Genomic DNA, 24,640 nt, shown 5'->3' with positions numbered 1-24,640 from the left:
ACAGAAAACTATGGTAAAATGTTTGTAAGTGCTCTGGCACAAACCCAATCATCATAAATAGCCAATTCTATTTACTCATGAATGGGAAATGTCTTTTTTGACTTTGCTAGTCTCTTAGGGCCAGATTCAGATACAATTACGTTGCTCCACGGCAGCGTAACGTATCTCATTTACGTTACACCCCCGCATGTTTACAGCGTAAGTGCTCGATTCTCAAAACACTTACCTGTAAACTTCCGGCGGTGTAACGTAAATGCGCTCGGCGCAAGCCCTGCCCAATTCAAATGGGGCGGGCACCATTTAAATTAGGCGCGTTCCCGCGCGCCGAACGTACTGCACATGCTCCGTCGGGTAAATTACCTGACGTGCATTGCACTAAATGACGTCGCACGGACGTCATTTGTTTAGACGTTAACGTAAATAGCGTCCAGCGCCATTCACGGACGACTTACGCAAATGACGTGGTTTTTTAAATTTCGACGCGGGAACGACGCCCATACTTAACATGGCTTAGAACAACTAGGGCTCAGCCCTAATTTTACGCGGTGTAACTCGACGGAAACGACGTAAAGTTAGATCGACGGGCAGCGCGGACGTTCGGGAATCGCCGTAACTAGTCATTTGCATATTCTACGCCGACCGCAATGGCCTCGCCACCTAGCGGCCGGCCTAGAATTGCATCCTTAAGATCCGACAGTGTAATTCAATTACACCTGTTGGATCTTAGGGCTAGCTATGCGTAACTGATTCTATGAATCAGTCGCATAGTTAGGACGGCCGTAACACAGAAATACGACGGCGTATCAGGAGATACGCCGTCGTATCTCTTTTGTGAATCTGGCCCTACGTACCCAAAGAAAGCATGGCGAGACAGAGGATAATCAAATGCGACAATGAAGTGAGTATATTGGCAAGTATATTGCATTAAGCCATAACATCAGGTGTATCGGAGAAATCTTTCATGGACTCCTCTAACACCACCTCTGGGTCTTCTTCAATGTCCTCTTTATTTACCACTTCTAAAGCAGGTATTTCCAGGACATGCCTCATTACCTTATAAGAACTCTGGGCAGAAGTGGTGGTATTAGTGGTAGTATGACCTGTGGTGTGATGTAATCCACCTAAGACTAAGCTCTGAATAGGGGAATTTTTTTACCACCAAGTTTGAAAGTTTAAACACTCGGTGAGTGAATAAAGTCGAACACATTCTCGGTCTCCCAATTATCAGTGAGGACCAAAGGTAAAAATATGTTGGGGAAGAAAAAGGTTAAATAAGACACTAAAACAAGTAATAGTAGCACTGACATCAAATTCTATGCCCCCTAGCAAGCAGTTAACCCTTGTAGTGCGGGCGCAGCCCCACTGTGAGGGAGAATTTTCAGTATGCCTATAGTTGGGTTTTCAATCAATATTCATTTTTATAAGTAATATGTCCTCACCTTTATGTTTGCTTTTGTGGGCTTTAAATTTGGAAAGATTGCTGAAAGCCCTTCTGCAGTGGCCATAATCGCATTTGTATATTTTTATTACAGTTTTGATGTCCGAAGGTCCAGCTACCAATGGCATTTTCTCTGGAAGTCCTGTACCTGTTGGCGAGCTATACAAGGAGACAAAAAGACAAAACAACCACTTAAAGCGGAGTTCCGGCCACAATTTCACTTTTTAAATATAAATACCCCTGTAATACACAAGCTTAATGTATTCTAGTAAAGTTAGTCTGTAAACTAAGGTCCGTTTTGTTAGGTTGTTACAGCATTTAGACACTTTATAAAATAGAAATTGACTGGGGCCATCTTAAGTGTGGGCATCATGAAGCCAGACTGTATGACTTCCTGGATTTCAGCCTTTCAGATCTCGCACATACTCAATGCTGCACAAGCAGTGTCAGATCAGGTTTCAGCACCTGTGCTGTCCAAGTCACATGATTCTTTGAGACTAGGGAGTGCACAGACTCCTGGAAAGTTACACCCACTACATTCCCAGGAGTCTGTGCGGTGTAGGTTAGGAAGCATTAAGCACCTAGGTGCAGGAAGTGGGAAGATTAACTATTCTGCCTAGCAACAACACTTTGAAGGCATCTAAAAAAAAAAAAAAATTTTCGTAAAGGACTAACGACATTTTTTTTTTAAAACTACTGATGTAATGTTATATTTATGGGTGGAACTCCACTTTAAGCATTCCTATTTTTTCGCACTTCAACAGACTTCATAAATAGCATAAAAGCCACAACTAACTGGTGTTCTGTTTCACATGCCAATATACAGTATGCAAGGACATACCTCCTTAGACCCAGTCTGTGTGGATAGTATAGCCACTTGTTGATTTGGCAGTAGACCTCAGTCAACTTAACTATACAATAAGACACACACGTTAAATCCAATGCAATTTTGCTTCAGATAACTACAGCGCAAATAATTTTTTCCAGTATTGTAATGCCTGGTACAAACGAATGATCGCCCGTTTATTTTATGCTCATCGCATAATGAAAATTAAGAAGTTACTAGAGTTAGGAAATTTCTCCAATCGACAGAACAAACATTTGGAAGTAATATGTTGTAGTGTATTTTCAGATGAAAATTGTACCGATTAAATGAAAATTGTACAATCTCAAAAGCGGTGTACTAACAATCAGGTTATAGTACGAACGATTTGCAGTATTTTGCGTCCCATTTTCTGATCGTGTGTACGGGCCTTAAAGAGGAGTTCCACCTAAAAATGGAACTTCCTCTTAACCCACTCCTCGCCCCCTTACATGCCACATTTGGCATGTAATTTTTTTGGGGGGGGGGGGGGGGAGTGGGGGCTTCAGGAGAAGGGGACTTCCTGTCCCACTTCCTCCTTCCGCCGAGGGGCTGGAAAGGCGATTAGCTTAATCGCCTTTTCACAGCCCCTCCCTGTAGGCGAGCGCCTGTCCAATCGGACGGCGCCACGCCGCTCGCGCATGCGCAGTGTGTGCCCTGCCGTGAAGCCGAAAGCTGTCACGGCCGGGTGCCCACAGTGACATTGAAGACATTCCAGCGACGCGCCGGCCGGGGCTCCGCTCCTCTCCCCCCCTCCCCGGCCGACGCATCGCTGGAATGCTGGAGCAGGTAAGTGTCAGTTTATTAAAAGCCAGCAGCTACACTTTTTGTAGCTGCTGACTTTTAATAAACTTCAAAAATGGGTGGAAAACCCCTTTAAGGAGACAAGGGGGATCATTTACTAAAACTGGAGAGTGCAAAATGTGGTGTAGCTTTGCTTGGCGGTCAATCAGCTTCCAACTTCAGCTTGTTCAATTAAAGTGCTTGTAACCCTTAAAAAAAAAAAAAGGGCTCCTTTAAGACTGGTGCGTTTTTGCCACGTTTTCGCAGTAAAAATAGCGCTATTAAAACGCTCATAAAACGCTCCCCATGCATCTCAATGGACCCCTTCACACTGAGGCGTTGCGCTGGAGGAGCGTTGAGAAAAGTCCTGGAAGCAGCATCGTTGGAGCAGCTTTTGAGCGCTGAAAAAAACGATCCAAAAACGCCCCTCTCCATTGAAATGAATTGAAAACGCTGTAATTTAAATGATCCCGTAGGGGGCGTGGATCATTTAAATTAGGCGCGTTCCCGGGCCGAACGTAGTGCGCATGCTCCGTCTGGAAACTTTCCCGACGTGCATTGCGGTAAATGACATCGCAAGGACGTCATTTGCTTAGACGGGAACGTAAATGGCGTCCAGCGCCAGTCACGATCCACTTACGCAAACAACGCAAATTTCGAAAAACGCGACGCGGGAACGACGTCCATACTTAGCATTGGCTGCGCCTCCTAATAGCAGGAGCAGCCTTATGACGGAAGCGCCGTACGCAAACGACGTAAAACTCGAACGCCAGGCGCGCGTACGTTTGTGAATCGGCGTGAGGATGCAATTTGCATACTCTACGCTGACCACTACGGGAACGCCACCTAGCGGCCAGCGTCAGAATGCAGCCTAAGATACGACGGCATAAGAGCCTTATGCCAGTCATATCTTAGGCTACAGTCGGCGTATCGAGCTTTCTGAATACAGAAAGTCAATACGCCGGCGCTACTTGGCAATTACGCTGCATATCTATGGATACGCAGGCGTAATTGCTACCTGAATCTACCCCAATGGAACATTCCAAAATTCACTACATTCTATCTATAAGCCTCATACACACGCCGAGTAAACGGAGCATGTGTACGAGGCTTTCAGGTTTCTCGTCTGGAAATCTTCCCAGAATCTCGACGAGAAAAATAGAGAACCTGCTCTCTATTTTCTCGTCAAGATTCTTGTCGGTCTGTTTCCCGACGAGAAACCCGAGCGTTACCCGTCACCGTGGAAACCCGCGCATGATCGAAATGACTCTGACGCATGCGCGGTAGCTTCCACGGCATAGGTAGGGTGAAGCAAGATGGCAGCGACGGCATCGAATGTGACGAGCGCATGCTCGTCGTACGCGATGACGTCACTGCGTTCTTGCCTTACAAAAGAACCGCGGTTCTTTTGAAAGGAGTGTGTGTTTACTCGGGCGGCAAGAGATTCTTGCCAAGAATCTCGTCAGGAAAAACGAAGTTTCTTTCCTGACGAGATTCTGGCCCGTGTGTACGAGGCTATATAGTAAGAATTGACAATTTTCTATACACTGTGTACAGATTGTCCCTAGAAACCTGGTTGTGCGATTGACGATTATCCATTTTACCAGAAGTCTGCCCAGAGCTTGAGGTACAATTTCAGGCATCCCCATCACTGTTCTAGTTCACTGAAGTAAGCAGTCATCTTTGGAGTATTCAGGCCAGAGATTAAGCCAGGCCTCGACAAATCCCGGGCGCCAGGTCGCCATGGCGACTAGAAATAGGGTCCTGGCCACTTGGCTTGGAAGGGGGGGGGGGGGGCTGGCACCATCTGATGGTGGCCGTTGGTATAACAAGTTAAGCATTACAAGTTAAACAGCAATTCTAATGTCATTTTACACTATTTTCACTGCCATCTTCTTCCCTCTAATTAGAACCCCCAAACATTATATATATTTTTTATCCTAACACCCTAGAGAATAAAATGGCGATCGTTGCAATACTTTCTGCGGTATTTGCGCAGCGGTCTTGCAAGCGCACTTATTTGGGAAAAAAATTACACTTTTTTTAATTAAAAAATAAGACAACAGTAAAATTATCCCCATTTTTTTTAATATTATGAAAGATAATGTTACGCCGAATAAATTGATACCCAACATGTCACGCTTCAAAATTACGTCCGCTCGTGGAATGGTGTCAAACTTTTACCCTTTAAATGACAGTGGGGTAGATTCAGGTAGTGCCGCGCACTTTTTACGGAGGCGCTGCGTTACGTTTTTATGCTACGCTTGATTCAGGAAGCAGTAGCTCCGTAATTTGCGGAAGCGCTCCATAAAAATGGCCGGCGTAAGCGCGTGTAATTTAAATGATCCCGTAGGGGGCGTGGATCATTTAAATTAGGCACGTTCCCGCGCCAAACATAGTGCGCATGCTCCGTCGGGAAACTTTCCCGACGTGCATTGCGGCAAATGACGTCGCAAGGACGTCATTTGCTTTAAAGTGAACGTAAATGGCGTCCAGCGCCATTCACGATTCACTTACGCAAAAGACGTAAAATTTAAAATTCGCGACGCGGGAACGACGGGTATACTTAGCATTGGCTGCCCCTGCTAATAGCAGGAGCAGCCTTACGCAAAACCCAACGAACGCAAATGACGTAAAATGCGTACGCAGGGCTCGCGTAGGGTTGTGAATCGGCGTTAGTATGCAATTTGCATACTATACGCTGACCACTACGGGAACGCCACCTAGCGGCCATCGTAAGAATGCAGCCTACGATACGACGGCATAAGAGCCTTATGCCAGTCATATCTTAGGCTGCAGTCGGCGTATCGAGCTCTCTGAATCAGGAGCAGTCGATACGCCGGCGCAACTAAGCAATTGCGCTGCGTAACTATGGTTACGCAGACGCAATTGCTTTCTGAATCTACCCCAGTGGTCCCAAAAATGTGTCAAAATTGTCCGATGTGTCCGCCATAATGTCGCAGTCACGAAAAAAAAAAACGCTGATCGCCGCCATTAGTAGTAAAAAAAAAAAATAATGAATAAAAATGCAATAAAACGATCTCCTATTTTGTAAACGCTATAAATTATGCGCAAACCAACCGATAAACGCTTATTGCGATTTTGTTTACCAAAAATAGGTAGAAGAATACGTATCGGCCTAAACTGAGGAAAAATTTTTTTTTTTTATATATTTTTGGGGGATATTTATTATAGCAACAAGTAAAAAATATTGTTTTTTTTTTCAAAATTGTCACTCTATTTTTCTTTATAGCGCAAAAAATAAAAACCGCAGAGGTGATCAAATACCACCAAAAGAAAGCTCTATTTGTGGGGAAAAAAGGACGCCAATTTTGTTTGAGAGCCACGTCGCACGACCACGCAATTGTCAGTTAAAGCGACGCAGTGCCGAATCGCAAAAAGGGGCCTGGTCCTTTAGCTGCATTTTGGTCCGGGTCTTAAGTGGTTAAGACCGCCCCTCTCCACCTCCCTGACATCCCCCGCACTGTACAGGCTAGCAGTAAAGCAGAGCTTTGCAAGGAAGTGTACAAGCTAGCGCCTCCCCTCTCCACCTATCTCTGTCCCACACAGGCTAGTAGCAGATTTGTGAATAGAAATGTATAAGTTAACGCCGCTTGGGACCGCCCCTCTTCACCTCCGCTTGGGACCGCCCCTCTTGACCTCCGCTTGGGACCGCCCCTCACCACCTCACACAGGCTAGCAGCTTTGCAACAAGTATACCAGCCGTCTGGGACCACCCCTCCCCAACTCCCACACATCCATGGAGTCCGCCGATGCCTGACCCCCGTGGCTGCAGGACAATGGTATGTGAGAATGTGACAGTCTGTTCGGATGTTCTGGAGGCATTGGGGGATTGAACAAGAAGTTTTCTGGGAGTAAGGGGGGGATTGAGAGAATTTATGTGCTGGATTGGGGGGGGGGGGGGGTTAATTGGAGGCTTGGGTCTGAATCATCCCCCCCAATCCATCATACCTATCCCTATTCTATCATAACTATGCCTCCATTTCTGCCCCCCTCCCCCCATTCTATCATACCTATGCCTCCATTTCTGCCCCCCTCCCCCCATTCTATCATACCTATGCCTCCATTTCTGCCCCCCTCCCCCATTCCATCATACCTATGCCTCCATTTCTGCCCCCCTCCCCCATTCTATCATACCTATGCCTCCATTTCTGCCCCCCCCCCCCCATTCTATCATACCTATGCCTCCATTTATGCCCCCCTCCCCCCATTCTATCATACCTATGCCTCCATTTCTGCCCCCCTACCCCCATTCTATCATACCTATGCCTCCATTTCTGCCCCCCCCCCCCCCCCCATTCTATCATACCTATGCCTCCATTTCTGCCCCCATTCTATCATACCTATGCCTCCATTTCTGCCCCCCCCCCTCCCCCCATTCTATCATACCTATGCCTCCATTTCTGCCCCCCTCCCCCCATTCTATCATACCTATGCCTCCATTTCTGCCCCCCCCCCTCCCCCCATTCTATCATACCTATGCCTCCATTTCTGCCCCCCTCCCCCCATTCTATCATACCTATGCCTCCATTTCTGCCCCCCCTCCCCCCATTCTATCATACCTATGCCTCCATTTCTGCCCCCCTCCCCCATTCTATCATACCTATGCCTCCAACTCTGCCCCCCTCCCCCATTCTTTTTTTTTTTTTCCACAAAAAAGATTTTTATTAAGGAAAAAGATAGTCATACATATATGCGTATAAAAATGCACAAGTACAAACAAAGTATGACAATACTTCTGGTAGTACAATTATGGCGTGACATAAGCAAGGTAACACAGTTGATCACGGCATCAGTGAGTACGTAAGGTAGCGCCATGTAGTATTTAACATAATAACACCAGTTAAATGCCATAAGCCTATGGACAAGTCATTGATAACCGACTCTTGTGGTTCAGTCAGGGGGCCTGGGGGAGGTGTTGGTCGGTTATATCGCCGGAGGGGCCAAGGGCCCCAGTTGAAGAGGGGGACGGAGAGAGAAAAGAAGAGGGAGAAAAAAAAAAAAAAAAAAAAGGGGGAAGAGAGGGGAAAGAGAAGAAAGAACACACAAAAAAAAAAAAAAAAAAAAAAAGGGGGGAAAAGAGGGGAGGGGGGGGAGGTGCTGTGGGTCCAGGTCGTGAGAATCCTTCTGACAAGTAGTTTCTTGCTAGCAAGGGAAGAGGGACTTGTACAAATCTGAGTTCCTGAAGTGTGACCAACATGCCCACGTCGTTGTAAACTTCTGAATACGATCTTGGGCAATATAAATTAATTCCTCCATCTCCTCAATTTTGGACACCCTGGCCAGCCACTCTCTGATGGTTGGGACATCCGATGAGCGCCAGTGGGTGGGGATGCAGAGTCTGGCCGCATTGACCATGTGCATGGCCAATGATTTCTGGTAGGCGTGTCGGGAGAGGGATGTGTGGTGTAAAAGGTATTGAGCTGGGGTGTAGTCTAAGGTATAGGTGGTGACCGAGGAGATTATGGAGTGAACTTCTCTCCAAAATGGTTGGAGCCGAGGGCATTCCCACCAGATGTGGATCATGGAGCCTATTGCATTTTGACACCTCCAACACGTGTTCGGAACTGAGGGTGAGAACTTGTGTAAGCGGGCTGGGGTCCTATACCATTTTGTGATGATTTTATATCCATTTTCCTGGATAGCTACGTTCATCGAGCCTTTGTGAGCATATGTATAAATGGATTCCCAGTCATCTTCCGTGAGAGTCAGTTGTAAATCTGCCTCCCAGGAAGTATGTAGCGACTGTGTCAGGGAGGGGTCCTTGTCAGCTTGCAGAAGAGCATAAATACATGAGATTAGATGTCTCTGGGGCGTAGAGCGTGTACATAGTGTTTCGAATGGCGTAAGACTTCTATTCCAGGGGTCGTTCGCGTTTGTGGAGGTAAAGAAGTGTGACAGTTGTCTGTATGACCAGAAGGGAAAGGCACCCGTACGAGAATCGGAGTTCAACTCGTCGTAGGAACGCCGACGGCCTTTCTGAAAGAAATGACAAGCCAGAACCTCCTCGTGTGGCCATTCCCTTTGCAGGAATGTTTTGGACTCTCCCGGTGGGAACTCAGGGTTCTCTCTCATGGGAGTCAGCGGACCTGGTTGTGAGGATAGGTTGAAGAGAGACATCGCTTTCCTGAAGGCTAGAAGAGAGGGGAGAATGAGAGGGTGCTGCCTGATAGATGGGGGCCAGTATCTGGGCGTCACCCAAGGTAGAGTATGTGTCAAGAACTGTGAAAAGGAGTTCTCTAACATCACCCAGGGTTTGCTTTTTTTGTGAGTTTTCCAGTCGACTACTCTGGTTAGATGGCAAGCTAGGTAATACTTGTTCAGGTCAGGGAGCCCAATTCCGCCCGACGTCTTTGCACAGGTTAGGCGCGAGAATTTAATGCGTGGGGTTGAATTCTTCCATATGAAGGCTGAGCAGGCCTTTTTGTATGTCGCGAAAAAAGAGGGGGGTAAGTGGATTGGGATAGTTTGCATTATGTATAAAAGGCGAGGTAAGACAACCATTTTCACGAGCGCTGAACGTCCGAACCAAGATATGTTTAGTGCGGCCCATTCTTTCAAGTCTGATTGAGTTTTAGTGAGGGAGGAAAGGAAGTTTTCGCTATATAGATCTGATAACTTTCTAGTGATTTGGATTCCTAGGTAGGTAATGGCCTCAGTTTTCCACTGAAAAGGGAAGGAGTCCTGACAGTGAGAGACGTCTTGGGGGGACAGTGTCACATTGAGTGCATGAGATTTAGTGTAATTTATTTTAAGGTTGGACAATGTCCCAAAGTAATTAATATCCTTTAATAGGTTAGGTAAAGAGATTCGGGGGGCTTGTAAGGATAATAGTATGTCGTCGGCAAAGGCTGCGATTTTGAATTCTCTGCGGTCAAAAGGGATGCCCTTGATGTCAGTATTGTCACGTATTCTGTTCAATAGGGGTTCTAATGTTAGGACAAAGATCAAGGGGGACAGCGGACAGCCCTGACGCGTGCCGTTGCTAATAGAGAAGGCGTCCGACAGGAGGCCATTAGCCTTAACTTTGGCTGAGGGATTAGAGTATAGAGCATCAATATGCGCGAACATGCGAGGAAGGAGTCCTATGTTCCTCAAAACCTCCCGCATGTAATCCCAGGCCACCCTGTCGAACGCCTTCTCAGCGTCGAGGGAGAGTAGGAACCCCTTAGTGCCTGATGAGGTGAGCCAGTGGTGTAGATTTAGTGTACGGATGGTGTTGTCTCTGGCTTCCCTGCCAGGGACAAAACCTACTTGATTGGGTAGAACAAGGCCCGGAATCAGTGATATCAGCCTGTTTGCTAGGATTTTTGAATAGAGTTTAATATCTACATTAAGCAAGGATATTGGCCTGTAGTTCGAAACGAGTGAAGGCCCCCTCCCCCATTCTAATATACCTATGCCTCCAACACCCCCCCTACCCCCATTCTATCCCACCTATGCCTCCAACTCTGCCCCCTTTCCCCATTCTATCATACCTATGCCTCCAATACCGCCCCCCTCCCCCCATTCTATCATACCTATGCCTCCAATTATGCCCCCCCCCATCTATCATACCATGTGATAGGTGGGGGAAGGGGGGAGTGGAATTGGAGGCATAGGTATGATAGAATGAGGGGAGGGGGGCAGAATTGGAGGCATAGGTATGATAGAATGGGGAAAGGGGGCAGAATTGGAGGCATAGGTATGATAAAATGGGGGGGAGAATTGGAGGCATATGTATGATAGAATGGGGAGGGGGGCAGAATTTAAGGCATAGGTATGATGAAATGGGGGGAGGGGGCGGAATTGGAGGCATAGGTATGATAGAATGGGGGTAGGGGGGCAGAATTGGAGGAGGGGGCAGAATTGGAGGCATAAGTACACTGGTGAGGGGAGGTGGGAAGACAAGGTGTGCTGGGGGGGGTCTTTAAAAGCACAGGTTTGCGGGGGGGGGGCATTGGAGGTAGAGACATACTGGGAAGAGGTATTATAGGTATAGAGGTGTGCTAGGGCGAGAAGGGATTGGAGACATAGGTGTGATGGAGACGGGAGGCATTGGAGGAGGTGTTGAAGGTAGAGGTGTACTGCGTTGGAGGGGGAGGCGTACTGGTTGTTGTTGTTATTTATTTTTGCAACTTCTGAATAAAATATTTAATAGTGTTGTTATTTCATGAGATCATTTACAAGAGCGTGTTTTGGGGCGGGGCAAGGTAGGGTTTGGGTGGGGAAACAGGTGGCGAGCAACTCATAAGGCCTGGCTAGTAGCTCAGGACTTACAATTTTGATTATATATATATATATGTGGAAATCCTAGCCTTCTCTAAATACGTTCAAAGTCAAGAATTTATAAAGCTTGTCTGAGCTGTCAAAAAAAAAGGGGCTGGGGAGATTATATCACACTGCAGAGCTCAATGAGGAGACCTCTAAGAACTGATTGGAGGGCAGGGACACACACCCCTCCACACAGGAACAGAGCTGTGGCTATCAATCAGATGGAGGTCCATCCCCTGTCACCATTTTTCTCTTGGTGTCAGGAAAGCTTGCCAGAAGTGATTCATGCTGATAGCAGAGGAATGAAGCAGCAGACAGAAATGACACTTGCTGCTCTTAACTGAGAAAAGTATACACTATAGAGGGATATGCTTTGTTCATATTTTATGTCTGTCTGAGGTTTACAACAGCGCTACATTATGTAATAAGATGAATATACTGTGTGTGTTCCGTGCACTGACAACTAAGTGACTTACCTATGGAGTGCTCTCTTTGGGGCTGGGCCATTCTGTGACAATGGCTTTGAGTTATCGGCTGCTTTGTGTTTTTCAGGGTCGGGACTATCTCTCCTGTCCTTTGACTTTTTAATATGTCCAGGAGACGTTATAGAATCTGGAAAAAAAAGACATGGTTTTTATGTAGCATGACTTTACTTCACACAACACATTATAGTGTTATTAAACGGATTAAAACTACATTAACCACTTAAGACCCGGACCTTTAGGCAGCTAAAGGACACGGCCAGGTTTCGGCACTGCGTCGCTTTAACAGATAATTGTGCGGTTGTGCGACGTGGCTCCCAAACAAAATCTGCGTCCTTTTTTCCCACAAATAGAGCTTTCTTTTGGTGGTATTTGATCACCTCTGCGGTTTTTATTTTTTGCACTATAAACAAAAATAGAGCGACAATTTAGAAAAAAAATTTTATTTTTTTACTTTTTGCTCTAATAAATATCCCCCAAAAATATATATAAAAAAAAAAATGTTTTCCTCAGTTTAGGCCGATACGTATTCTACAGATTTTTCGTAAAAAAAAAAAATCGCAATAAGGGTTTGATTGGTTTGCAATTTTGAAAAAAATGCAATATTTTTTACTTTTTTTAAAACAAATTGGGATATTTATTATAGCAAAAACTATTTTTTTCTTAGTTTAGGCCGATATGTATTCTATGTATTTTTGTAAAAAAATAAAAAAATAGCGCGAACGTTATAGTGCCTACAAAATAGGGGACAGAATTAGGATTTTTTTTTTTTTTTTACTAGAAATGGCGGCGATCTGCGATTTTTATTGGGACTGCGACATTATGGCGGACACATCGGACACTTGACACATTTTTGGGACTATTCACATTTACACAGCGACCAGTGCTATAAATATGCACTGGTTACTGTATAAAAGTGACTGGCAGGGAAGAGGTTAACACTCGGGGGCCCTCGCCCCCGAAGGGGTTAAATGTGTGCCCTGCATAGTGTTTCTAACTGTGGGGGAAGGGGACTGACTGGGGGAGGTGACCGATCAGTGTCCCTATGTAAAAGGGACACAGCATCGGTCTCCTCTCCCTGACAGGATGTGGATCTGTGGGTTTACACCCACAGATCCACGTCCTTGTCTGTGTATCTGCCGATCGCGGGTACCTGGCAGACATCGGGGCCACTAGGCACGCGCATCGGCACTTCAGTGATGCGGCGGGGACACACTCGTGCGCCCTCCAGTGGCCGGAGGAGCGGAGGACGTCTATAGACGTCCTCCCGGCAATTGAGAGCCACCTTGTGGCCGTCTTTAGTCAATTGCCGGGATGTCAAGTGGTTAAATGCCTTTACAGCTCATAAGTTTAGAGTTAAAAATTAATGAGGGACCTAGAATTATTTCTTTCCAGCTTGCAGGTTGATATCCAATATGTAGGGAAGTAGGGATGGGCTCAGGCGTGTTTGAATCATAGTCCCTTCCCACCTGAGCAATCCCACCAGGAAAACCTCACTGCACACCGCCAATAATAGCTAGTGAGGCATTTCATAGCCCACAGCAGCACATACACACGCTGCCTGTGATTGGTGGTGGGTAGGGACGCCTTCCTGGCAGGATTGCTCAGGTGGGTTGGGGCTATGGGATCACGCCTGAGCCCATCTCTATAGTCAAATAACCAACACTCCCCTACTGACCATCTGCCCACTCAGGGATCCATCATCTCCTTAACCACTTCCATACAGTGCACTTATGCACCTTCCCGCCCAAGCCAATTTTCAGCTTTCAGCACTGTCGCACTTTGAATGGCAATTGCGCGGTCGTGCTACACTGTACCCAAACAAAATTGGCGTCCTTTTTTCCCCACAAATAGAGCTTTCTTTTGGTGGTATTTGATCACCTCTGCAATTTTTTTTTTGTTTTGCGCAACAACTAAAAAAAGACTGGAAATTTTGAAAAAAAATTACGTTTTTATTTTTTCTGTAATTTTTTTTGTAAATAAGTACATTTTCTCTTTCAATTACGGGCACTGATATGGCGGCACTGATGGGCACAGATGAGATGGCACTGATGGACATCGATGAGGTAGTACTGATTGGCGGCGCTGGTATGTGGCACTGATGGGCACTCATGGGCGGCACAGACGGGCACTCATGGGCGGCACAGACGGGCACTCATGGGCGGCACAGACGGGCACTCATGGGCGGCACAGACGGGCACTCATGGGCGGCACAGACGGGCACTCATGGGCGGCACAGACGGGCACTCATGGGCGGCACAGACGGGCACTCATGGGCGGCACAGACGGGCACTCATGGGCGGCACAGACGGGCACTCATGGGCGGCACAGATGGGCACTCATGGGCGGCACAGATGGGCACTCATGGGCGGCACAGATGGGCACTCATGGGCGGCACAGATGGGCACTCATGGGCGGCACAGATGGGCACTCATGGGCGGCACAGATGGGCACTCATGGGCGGCACTGATGGACACTGTGGGGCGGCACTGATTTACTTATGTTGCCAGTCAGTGCCCAGTTGTGGGCTACGCGCGTCACCGTTCGAAAAAATTACGTCACGGGAATTGCGCGGGAGCGCGCACAATTTAAATGGCACACGCCCATTTGAATTGGCCCGCCTTGCGCCGGAGGCTGCCAGCGTAGTATTCATCGCAAGTGCTTTGTGAATCAGGCACTTGCGAAGAAAACTTGCGGCGATGTAACGTATCTACGATAAGTTACGCCGCCGCTCCCCTACGTGAATCTGGCCCTATGTTCCTTGCTAAAGAACATTACCTTTTATCAAGTCGTTATAGGTAAAGTTCTGCTTTAATGCATCTGAACAACGCGATTCACTGAAACAATGAGCTGATTTGTAGACTCTGCTTTTGCTGTAACAGAGAGCAGGGGGAAATGGGCTTTCCATTTTTTTTTTCTTTTATTTACTGTATTAGATTTACATTTTTTTGGATTGACTGATCCAGATCACTTTGACTAAACAGCCCTGAGCCTTCACTCTTTTTAAGCCAAGACATACACAATGCATTTAGTGTAGTGAAGAGGTTCAAAGAATAAAACTTGGGTAAAAGCACACGTATGGCAGAGATGTACTATATCTGTTCTTCTGTCCTGGCATACACTTTGACCTACTGTTGGTCTGTTTTTGAGTCTATTTCTTATATGTTCTTCTCTTTTAAATAAAGACACAAATTCCACACGTGGTTCTGTAGTAGATTACCTGCTGAGGGTAGATTCTTATCCAACATTATTGCTTCTTTCAACCCTGCAAGAAACCAGAACATTTTTCAGGTAGATGCCAGAGCCATTTTCACATTCATCTGTGAACCTATTAACCACTTAAGGACCGGACCAATATGCAGCTAAATGACCCAAGGGGTTTTTACAATTCGGCACTGCGTCGCTTTAACAGACAATTGCGCGGTCGTGCGACGTGGCTCCCAAACAAAATTGGCGTCCTTTTTTCCCCACAAATAGAGCTTTCTTTTGGTGGTATTTGATCACCTCTGCGGTTTTCATTTTTTGCGCTATAAACAAAAATAGAGCGACAATTTCGGAAAAAATGCAATATTTTTTACTTTTTGCTATAATAAATATCCCCCAAAAACATATCTAAATTTTTTTTTTTCCTCAGTTTAGGCCGATACGTATTATTCTACCTATTTTTGGTAAAAAAAAAAACGCAATAAGCGTTTATCGATTGGTTTGCTCACAATTTATAGCGTTTACAAAATAGGGGATAGTGCATTTTTATTAATTTTTTTTTTTTTTACTACTAATGGCGGCGGTCAGCGATTTTTTTTCGTGACTGCGACATTATGGCGGACACTTCGGACAATTTTGACACATTTTTGGGACCACTGTCATTTTCACAGCAAAAAATGCATTTAAATTGCATTGTTTATTGTGAAAATGACAGTTGCAGTTTGGGAGTTAACCACAGGGGGCGCTGTAGGAGTTAGTGTTCACTTTGTGTGTGTTTACAACTGTAGGGGGGTGTGGCTGACGTCATCGATCGAGTCTCCCTTATATAAGGGATCACTCGATCGATACGCCGCCACAGTGAAGAACGGGGAAGCCGTGTTTACATACGGCTCTCCCCGATCTTCAGCTCCGGGGAGCGATCGCGACGAAGCGGCTATAAACGAATAGCCGCGCCGTCGTTCCGGATCGCTCCCCGAGGGGATCCAACCGCCGCATGTAGCGGGGGGGGGGGGGTCCCGATCGGACCCCCGACCCACGTCTAGGCAGGCACGTACAGGTACGTTGATGTGCCGGTCCGTGCCATTCTGCCGACGTATATCTACATGAGGTGGTCGGGAAGTGGTTAATTTGGCCATAACGTTATCATTACTTATCATACACATTGGCCCAGATTCACGTAGAATCGCGGCGGCGTAGCGTATCGTAGATACGTTACACCGCCGCAAGTTTTCATCGCAAGTGCCTGATTCTCAAAGCACTTGCATGAAAACTTACGCTGGCGGCCTCCGGCGTAAGCCCGCGTAATTCAAAGGGGCGTGTGCCATTTAAATTAGGCGCGCTCCCGCGGCGGACCTACTGCGCATGCTCCCTTTTGAATTTCCCGCCGTGCTTTGCGCGAAGTGATGTCATTTTTTCGACGTGCGTAGCGTACTTCCGTATTCCCGGACGTCTTGCGCAAGAAGAAAAAATTTTTACATTTCGACGCGGGAACGACGGCCATACTTTATACAGCACATACGTGTGCTGTGTAAAGTTAGGGCACCTAAAACGACTACTAACTTTGCGACGGGAAACTAGACTAGCAGCGACGTAGCGAACGCGGAAAACCGTCGTGGATCGCCGTAACTACTAATTTGCATACCCAACGCTGGTTTACGACGCAAACTCCCCCCAGCGGCGGCCGCGGTATTGCATCCTAAGATCCGACAGTGTAAAACACTTACACCTGTCGGATCTTAGGGCTATCTATGCGTAACTGATTCTATGAATCAGCCGCATAGATACTCTGAGAGATACGACGGAGTATTTAAGGTACAACATTTAGAAACACGCGTGGTTGATGATTAAAAAAGGCACATCTAAGTACGCAGGGATCCGGGGGTAAAGCTGTCCACATAGACCATCCTCCTCACCACCATTGATGTCGTCCCGTCCACGAGCGGTTCAAGCCTCGCTTTCAGATCGCTCTACTGCAGGGTAGTCTTCCCAGTAATGACTGCAGACTGACAGTGGTGAGAGCCGGCGGTGAGGAGGAAGGTCTATGTGGATCGCTTTACCCTGGATTCCTGCATACTTAGATGTGCCTCTTTTAACTACTTGCCGACCAGCCGCACAGGCGTATAACACGCACCCTAACTTTAAGAGGGAAGTTTCAGGAAAAAAACCTTACACAGCCCCCTGCGTATAACACGCAGGCACAGTTACCCTCTATTTTCAGGGTCAAAAAGTGAGTGTTATACGCCAATAAATACAGTCATTTTGGTTGTCCCCATGAACTTCCTTTGTCCCTCATTGGAAACAAAACCCTTACAGACCACTAGACACTACAGGTAAGCCTAGATTAAGGCTTACCTGTAGGTGCAAGAAATATCTCCTTAACCTACACGGTTAAGGAGATATTTGCAGAAAAGATTGCGCCGATGTCGCTGGCACAATGAGCGTGCCGTAAATGAATGGGATCGTGCCGTCCCTGACGGCTCCCGCACGGATGTCATCGCTGCTCCGGAGCAGCGATACCCAAAAGGCACTCCGGGTATCATGGCGGTGGCGAGGAACGAGGGTTGCTGCGGAGGCTTCGATCTCAGGTAAGTAATTCTTAATGCGCTAGTATGATATGCATACTAACTCATTATGCATTTCTCTTGCTGTTTTTTTTTTTTTTTTTTTTTTTTTTAAGGAAACGTTTCTGGAGGGTTTACTTCCTCTTTAAAATACTTTTCTTGGAGTCCATTGAGGAACATAAGTCCCACCCCTTTTGTGTTTATAATCATGCTCTCCTCTCAGCACTGCTTTCTTACCAAACTGAGGCATGCTACTAGTAGAAGGAAGAGCTATGCTGCGCTGGCCTACAGTTTGTTTGTTTGTTTGCTTGTGTCCAATACTCTTGTAGGTTTCAGTATAACCCAAAACTAAATTACTTTCTTTATCGTACATCACGGGACACAGAGCGGCATATTCATTACTATATGGGTTATATGGAGTACCTTCAGGTGTTGACACTGGCAATCTCAAACAGGAAATGCCCCTCCCTATATAACCCCCTCCCATAGGAGGAGTACCTCAGTTTTTACGCCAGTGTCTTAGGTGTTAGTCATGGTTTAGCTTGCCTTTCCGCATCCTTGGGATTAGGTGAGCTACCGGTTCTGTCCAAAAAAGCCTCAGCGCTAAAGTGGTCAGTAACCGGACCCCAAACCCTTGGGGTATAGCCCATAATGCTTTTCTTTTTAGAGAGCTGGACCCTGGGCCCAGAACTTAGAAACCTTTGGGTGCCTAATGTTTCTGTTGCCAGAGTGCTATATGGGCCCAGGACAGTGGATCCTTCATAGGAACCCAGGGCCTGAAGGTCTAGACATCCCCACGGAGATGGGGGAAGATTGGGCCTCTTGCTTGGCAAAGTCCTGCGGCATGGAGCAGGTAAGTGAGGGGAAAACTTGCGGAACTTGGTTCTTAGCAGGTTTTTTCTGGGGGGTCACAGGGGACATGCCTAAAGTTATGCACTGCATCTGGCAAACTAGTCACATATCATAAAGATAGGATGGCTCTATATGTATTATTCCCCATAAGATGTGACCTCCCTTGTAGTGTTGGAAAAGCATTGAGTGGGGCCTGTGTGATATAAAAGTATATGTGTGTGTCAGAGAGCTGTGCTTACCTGCAAGCCTCCAGGCGATGCTCCATTCAGTCTTCCTCCTCAGAGCCTGCAAAGCAGGCAAAACGCTGACCTCCTCGTGGTTCCAGGCTGCAGGCTGCAGTTTGCTGGAGCAGAGAGGTCCCTTCCTCCCAACCCCCCCCCCCCCCTGTCGGGAGGGGCATTTCCTGTTTGAGATTGCTGGGGGGGGGAAGGGCGGGTCAGTGGCTTAAGGAGGGGGCGGCCCTTCCTTGTTTGTTCCATACAGCTCATTCAATACTTTGGAACTGGGGAGGAAAGACCAGAGCGGCAGCACGGGGCGCCGAGGACACACAGTGGCCAGAAAGGATATTGCAGTCTTCAGAAAACTGTTTTCAAGCCTAGAAATAGGCTGTTTCTTTTCCATCTCATAGTTTTTCTTTGCAATACTACTCAGGGGGACAGAATGTTTTTTCTTTCCTGGATTTGAAACAAAAACGAAAAAAAAAAAAAAAAAGAAAAGTCACCTAGGGGAGAGGAAGCATTTTTTATCCCCCAAACAGGTGTTTGGGCAATTAACTTTTATAGTTCCAAATACCAATAGGTAGCAGGTGTACCTCGGTATTGTACCATGGCATCCGGGTCAGAGGGTACAAGAGGTGGGGATTCCCCCAGAGAGTCTGAGGTCTCGGACAAAGCTATGCCGCTGCTTTCCCCACAGGGAGCCTTGGGGCCATCGGGATCTGGGGCTGGAGCTGGCGCGGGTCAGTCCAACCCTAAGATGGTCACGGACGAGGTATTACTCACCTCTTTAAGAGAGATGGAGAAAAGAATGGGAAAAATGATAGCCACAGCTATGCGGGGCAGTAAACGGATTAGATCTCCGTCGCTTGAGCGCGGACCCTCAGAAGAGGAGGTCCTTTCCTCAGGGGAATTGGACGACCTCTTGGACAAGGACCAAGTAGGTTCAGGGATCGAAGATCCGGATACAGAGGAGTCGGGAGCAGTCTCCCAAGGGGAGAGCTGGTGGATTCAAGCCTTAATGGACTTGGTCCATAATGCATTCAACTTGCCAGTACCAGATCTCCAGGTATCTACGGTTTCAGCTTTGGGCTCACTGAGGGCGCCTCAAAGCAATGCAGTATTTCCGATCCACCCTCTACTAGAGGGAGTTTTGTTCCAAGATTGGAACAAGCCAGATAAAATCTTCTTACCACCTAAAAGATTCTCTGCCCTATATCCTATGGAAGATAAATTTTCCAAGAAATGGGCTACTCCTGCAGTGGACGCAGCCATCTCATGTATTAACAAATCATTAACATGCCCTGTAGAAAACATACAGGTATTCAAGGATCCAGTTGATAAACGCTTGGAAGCACTACTTAAGAACTCCTTCACTACTGCAGGGGCAGTAGTACAGCCAGCTGTGGCTGCGATTGGGGTTGCTCAAGCATTATCGGATCAAGTTAAGCAGATGCTTAAACTTATTCCTGCCCAGCAGGCAGAAGAATTTTCGGATGTCCCTAGGGCCATATGTTTTACAGTAGACGCAATTAAGGATTCTATCCAGCAAGCGTCACGTTTATCGTTATCCCTTATCCATATGAGAAGACTCTTATGGTTAAAAAGCTGGGAGGCCGAGCCCCCATGCAAGAAGCTCCTGGTAGGGTTCCCCTTCCATGGAGGACGACTCTTCGGAGAAGACCTAGATAAATACATTCAAACCATTTCAAATGGCAAAAGTACTCTCTTGCCAACTAAGAGGAAGTTTCAGGGGCCTGCGTTTAAACGACAGTACTCCCCTGGGCAGGGGCCCTCTAATGCCAAACAGTATCGACGGCCTCCTGCGAAAGCAAACTTCGGCTTCAACAGCAAATCACAAGGACAGGCTGCTAGAGGCAGAAAGCAGTGGGTTCGCAAACCAGCAAAACCAGCCCCCAAGCCGACCTTATGAAGGGGCGCCCCCACCCACGAAGGTGGGGGGAAGGCTGCGACTCTTTTCAGAGGTTTGGGAAGCCAGCATTCCCGACGAGTGGGTACGGTCTTCCGTGGCCACGGGCTACAAATTAGATTTCCTAAAGTTTCCTCCTCTTCATTTCCAGGAGTCGAGGATTCCAAACGATCCGGAGAAAGGAGCCGCATTAATGTCGGCATTAAATCATCTACTTTCCCAGGAAGTAATAGTAGAGGTACCAGTCCTGGAACAGGGGCTAGGTTTCTACTCCAACCTATTCATCATCCCGAAGTCCAATGGAGATGTCAGGCCAATTTTGGACCTAAAGATGGTAAATACATACCTAAAGATCCGCTCATTTCGGATGGAATCCATGCGGTCAGCAGCTACCACACTCCAAAAGGACGACTTCATGGCGTCCATAGACATAAAGGATGCCTACCTTCATCTTCCAATTTATCAGCCACATCAAAAATATCTACGCTTCATGGTGGCTTCGCGTCACTTCCAATTCGTGGCGCTTCCCTTCGGGTTGGCTACGGCCCCCCGGGTGTTCACGAAGGTCCTAGCTCCAATCCTAGCCAAACTAAGGATCCAAGGGGTCACGATCCTAGCATACCTGGACGACCTCCTAGTCATAGATCACTCGTCTCCCGGCTTGGAGCGAGCAGTGGCCCTCACGGTCCAATACCTCGAGAAGTTCGGCTGGGTCCTAAATCGAGAAAAGTCAGCTTTCCTGCCCACAAGGCAGTTGGAATATCTCGGCATGAGATTAGACACAGAACAACAAAGAGTGTTTCTACCTCTGAGGAAGGTCAAAGCCATCAAGGAATTAATCCTACTGGTTCTAAGCAAGAAGGAACCGACTATTCGCCTATGTATGAGGTTACTAGGCAAGATGGTGGCCACATTCGAGGCGGTACCATATGCCCAGAGCCACACTCGCATCCTGCAGGCAGCCATCCTGTCAGCATGGAGCAGAAGGCCACAGGCCTTGGATATCCCGTTGCCGCTCTCATCAAGAGTCCGACAAAGTCTGTGTTGGTGGTTAGACCCTCAGAATCTACTGAAGGGGAAGTCTTTCAGCCCAGTGGCTTGGAAGATAGTGACCACAGACGCCAGCCTGACGGGCTGGGGAGCAATTTTGGATGGTTGCACTCGCCAAGGTACTTGGGCAACGCCAGAGAAGCAGTTGCCCATCAACATCTTGGAGCTCAGAGCTGCTCGACTAGCCCTCAGGGCTTGGACGTCAAAATTGCAGGGGTTCCCGGTGAGAATTCAATCAGACAATGCCACGGCCGTGGCATACATAAATCACCAAGGGGGAACCAGGAGTCAAGCCGCTCAGAGAGAGGTGAGCTTGATTCTCCTATGGGCAGAGGCTCATGTGCCCTGCATATCGGCAATATTCATTCCAGGAGTGGACAACTTTCAGGCGGACTTCTTAAGCCGCCAGACTCTTTTGCCGGGGGAATGGTCTCTGCATCCACAAATCTTTCAAGCACTCTGCCAAAGATGGGGAGTGCCGGACGTGGATATCATGGCATCGAGACTCAACAAGAAGCTAGACAGGTTCATGTCCCGCTCAAGGGATCCGATGGCCTGCGGAACCGATGCGTTGGTTTGCCCTTGGCATCAGTTCAAACTTCTTTATGCGTTTCCCCCGCTCCAGTTACTACCCCGCCTGCTGCGCAGGATCCGGGTGGAGCACATACCAGTCATCCTGGTAGCTCCAGCATGGCCCAGAAGGGCATGGTACTCACTAATCTTAAGGATGGTAGTGGGAGACCCTTGGACTCTTCCTCTACGGCCAGACCTGCTATCGCAAGGTCCGATCCTCCACCCTGCCTTACGGCATCTAAATTTGACGGCCTGGAAGCTGAATCCCTGATTCTCAGGGGTAGAGGTCTGTCTCAGAAAGTAATCTCTACCCTAATCAGAGCCAGGAAACCGGTCTCTAGGGTGATTTATTACAGGGTCTGGAAGGCCTATGTAGGCTGGTGTGAGTCCAAGCGATGGCTTTCTCGCAAATTTACCATCGATAGAGTATTAAGTTTTCTCCAGCTAGGAGTGGATAAAGGATTGGCATTAAGCACAATCAAAGGACAGATTTCTGCTCTGTCAGTGTGGTTTCAGCGGCCGCTGGCCACCCACTCGCTGGTTAAGACCTTCCTTCAAGGGGTCTTACGTATTAAACCTCCAGTTAAATCCCCGCTTTGCCCGTGGGATTTAAACCTTGTTCTGTCAAGTTTACAGAAACAACCGTTTGAGCCGTTGGCTGAAATTCCTTTAGTTTTACTGACAAGAAAGTTAGTATTTTTGGTCGCCATAGTTTCCGCAAGAAGAGTATCGGAACTGGCGGCCTTATCCTGTAAGGAACCATATCTTATTTTTCATAAGGACAGGGTCGTTCTCCGCCCTCATCCTTCCTTCCTACCGAAGGTTATATCCAGTTTTCATTTGAACCAGGATTTGGTATTACCATCCTTCTTCCCTAAACCTACTTCCAGAAAGGAAGGGTTGCTGCATACCTTGGATATCGTCAGGGCCATGAAGGCCTATCTTAAAGCTACAAAGAAGATCCGGAAAACAGATGTGCTGTTCATATTACCGGATGGGCCCAAGAAGGGGCAGGCAGCTGCAAAGTCCACCATTTCTAGGTGGATTAAGCAATTAATCACTCAGGCCTACGGCTTGAAAGGGTTGCCTCCTCCAGTATCATTAAAGGCTCATTCTACTAGGGCCATGGGCGCCTCCTGGGCAGCACACCACCAGATCTCTATGGCTCAAGTTTGCAAGGCGGCAACCTGGTCTTCTGTCCACACGTTTACAAAATTCTACCAGTTGGACGTAAGAAGGAATACTGATACAGCCTTTGGGCAGGCAGTGCTGCAGGCTGCAGTTTGAGACCCTCGGATTCCGGGGGCTCCTCTTTTTTGAGTTAAATTTAAAATTTAAGATTATTTTTCTCAACTAAGTTGGATTTATTATGATTTGAGTATTTCTCTAAATTAAATCCTTTTGTCTTGGAGATGTTCTCCCTCCCCTCATTGTGAGCATTGCTTTGGGACATCCCATATAGTAATGAATATGCCGCTCTGTGTCCCGTGATGTACGATAAAGAAAAAGGGATTTTTAATACAGCTTACCTGTAAAATCCTTTTCTTGGAGTACATCACGGGACACAGAGCTCCCACCCCTCTTTTTGGGGACCATTTTGGGAGGCATACTGCTTGCTACAAAACTGAGGTACTCCTCCTATGGGAGGGGGTTATATAGGGAGGGGCATTTCCTGTTTGAGATTGCCAGTGTCAACACCTGAAGGTACTCCATATAACCCATATAGTAATGAATATGCCGCTCTGTGTCCCGTGATGTACTCCAAGAAAAGGATTTTACAGGTAAGCTGTATTAAAAATCCCTTTTTCCGTGTCCCTCGATGTACTCCAAGAAAAAGATTTTCAAGTAAGTAGAAAAACATGAAATAAGAACAAAGCATACAGTGAGGAAAATAAGTATTTGAACACCCTGCTATTTTGCAAGTTCTCCCACTTGGAAATCATGGAGGGGTCTGAAATTGTCATCGTATGTGCATGTCCACTGTGAGAGACATAATCAAAAAAAAAAATCCAGAAATCACAATTTATGATTTTTTAACTATTTATTTGTATGATACAGCTGCAAATAAGTATTTGAACACCTGTCTATCAGCTAGAATTCTGACCCTCAAAGACCTGTTAGTCTGCCTTTAAAATGTCCACCTCCACTCCATTTATTATCCTAAATTAGATGCACCTGTTTGAGGTCATTAGCTGCATAAAGACACCTGTCCACCCCATACAATCAGTAAGAATCCAACTACTAACATGGCCAAGACCAAAGAGCTGTCCAAAGACACTAGAGACAAAATTGTACACCTCCACAAGGCTGGAAAGGGCTACGGGGAAATTGCCAAGCAGCTTGGTGAAAAAAGGTCCACTGTTGGAGCAATCATTAGAAAATGGAAGAAGCTAAACATGACTGTCAATCTCCCTCG

General features: G+C 47.0%; 1 protein-coding gene across 1 annotated transcript in view; it reads right to left on the bottom strand.

Moving 5' to 3' along the window:
* LOC120924423 overlaps nucleotides 1-24,640 on the bottom strand; it is a 66,700-nt gene that overhangs the window by 4,024 nt on the left and 38,036 nt on the right. Inside the window, exons 9-11 of the mRNA XM_040335382.1 lie at nucleotides 15,060-15,104; nucleotides 11,834-11,969; nucleotides 1,440-1,597 (exon numbers count right to left, since the gene is read on the bottom strand). Of these exons, the coding sequence (XP_040191316.1) occupies nucleotides 1,440-1,597; nucleotides 11,834-11,969; nucleotides 15,060-15,104 (339 nt within the window). The remainder of the gene's footprint in view (nucleotides 1-1,439; nucleotides 1,598-11,833; nucleotides 11,970-15,059; nucleotides 15,105-24,640) is intronic.

Source organism: Rana temporaria, chromosome 1 (assembly GCF_905171775.1).
Source record: "Rana temporaria chromosome 1, aRanTem1.1, whole genome shotgun sequence".
Classification (NCBI taxonomy): domain Eukaryota; kingdom Metazoa; phylum Chordata; class Amphibia; order Anura; family Ranidae; genus Rana; species Rana temporaria.
This window is presented reverse-complemented; position numbering and strand designations above follow the sequence as displayed.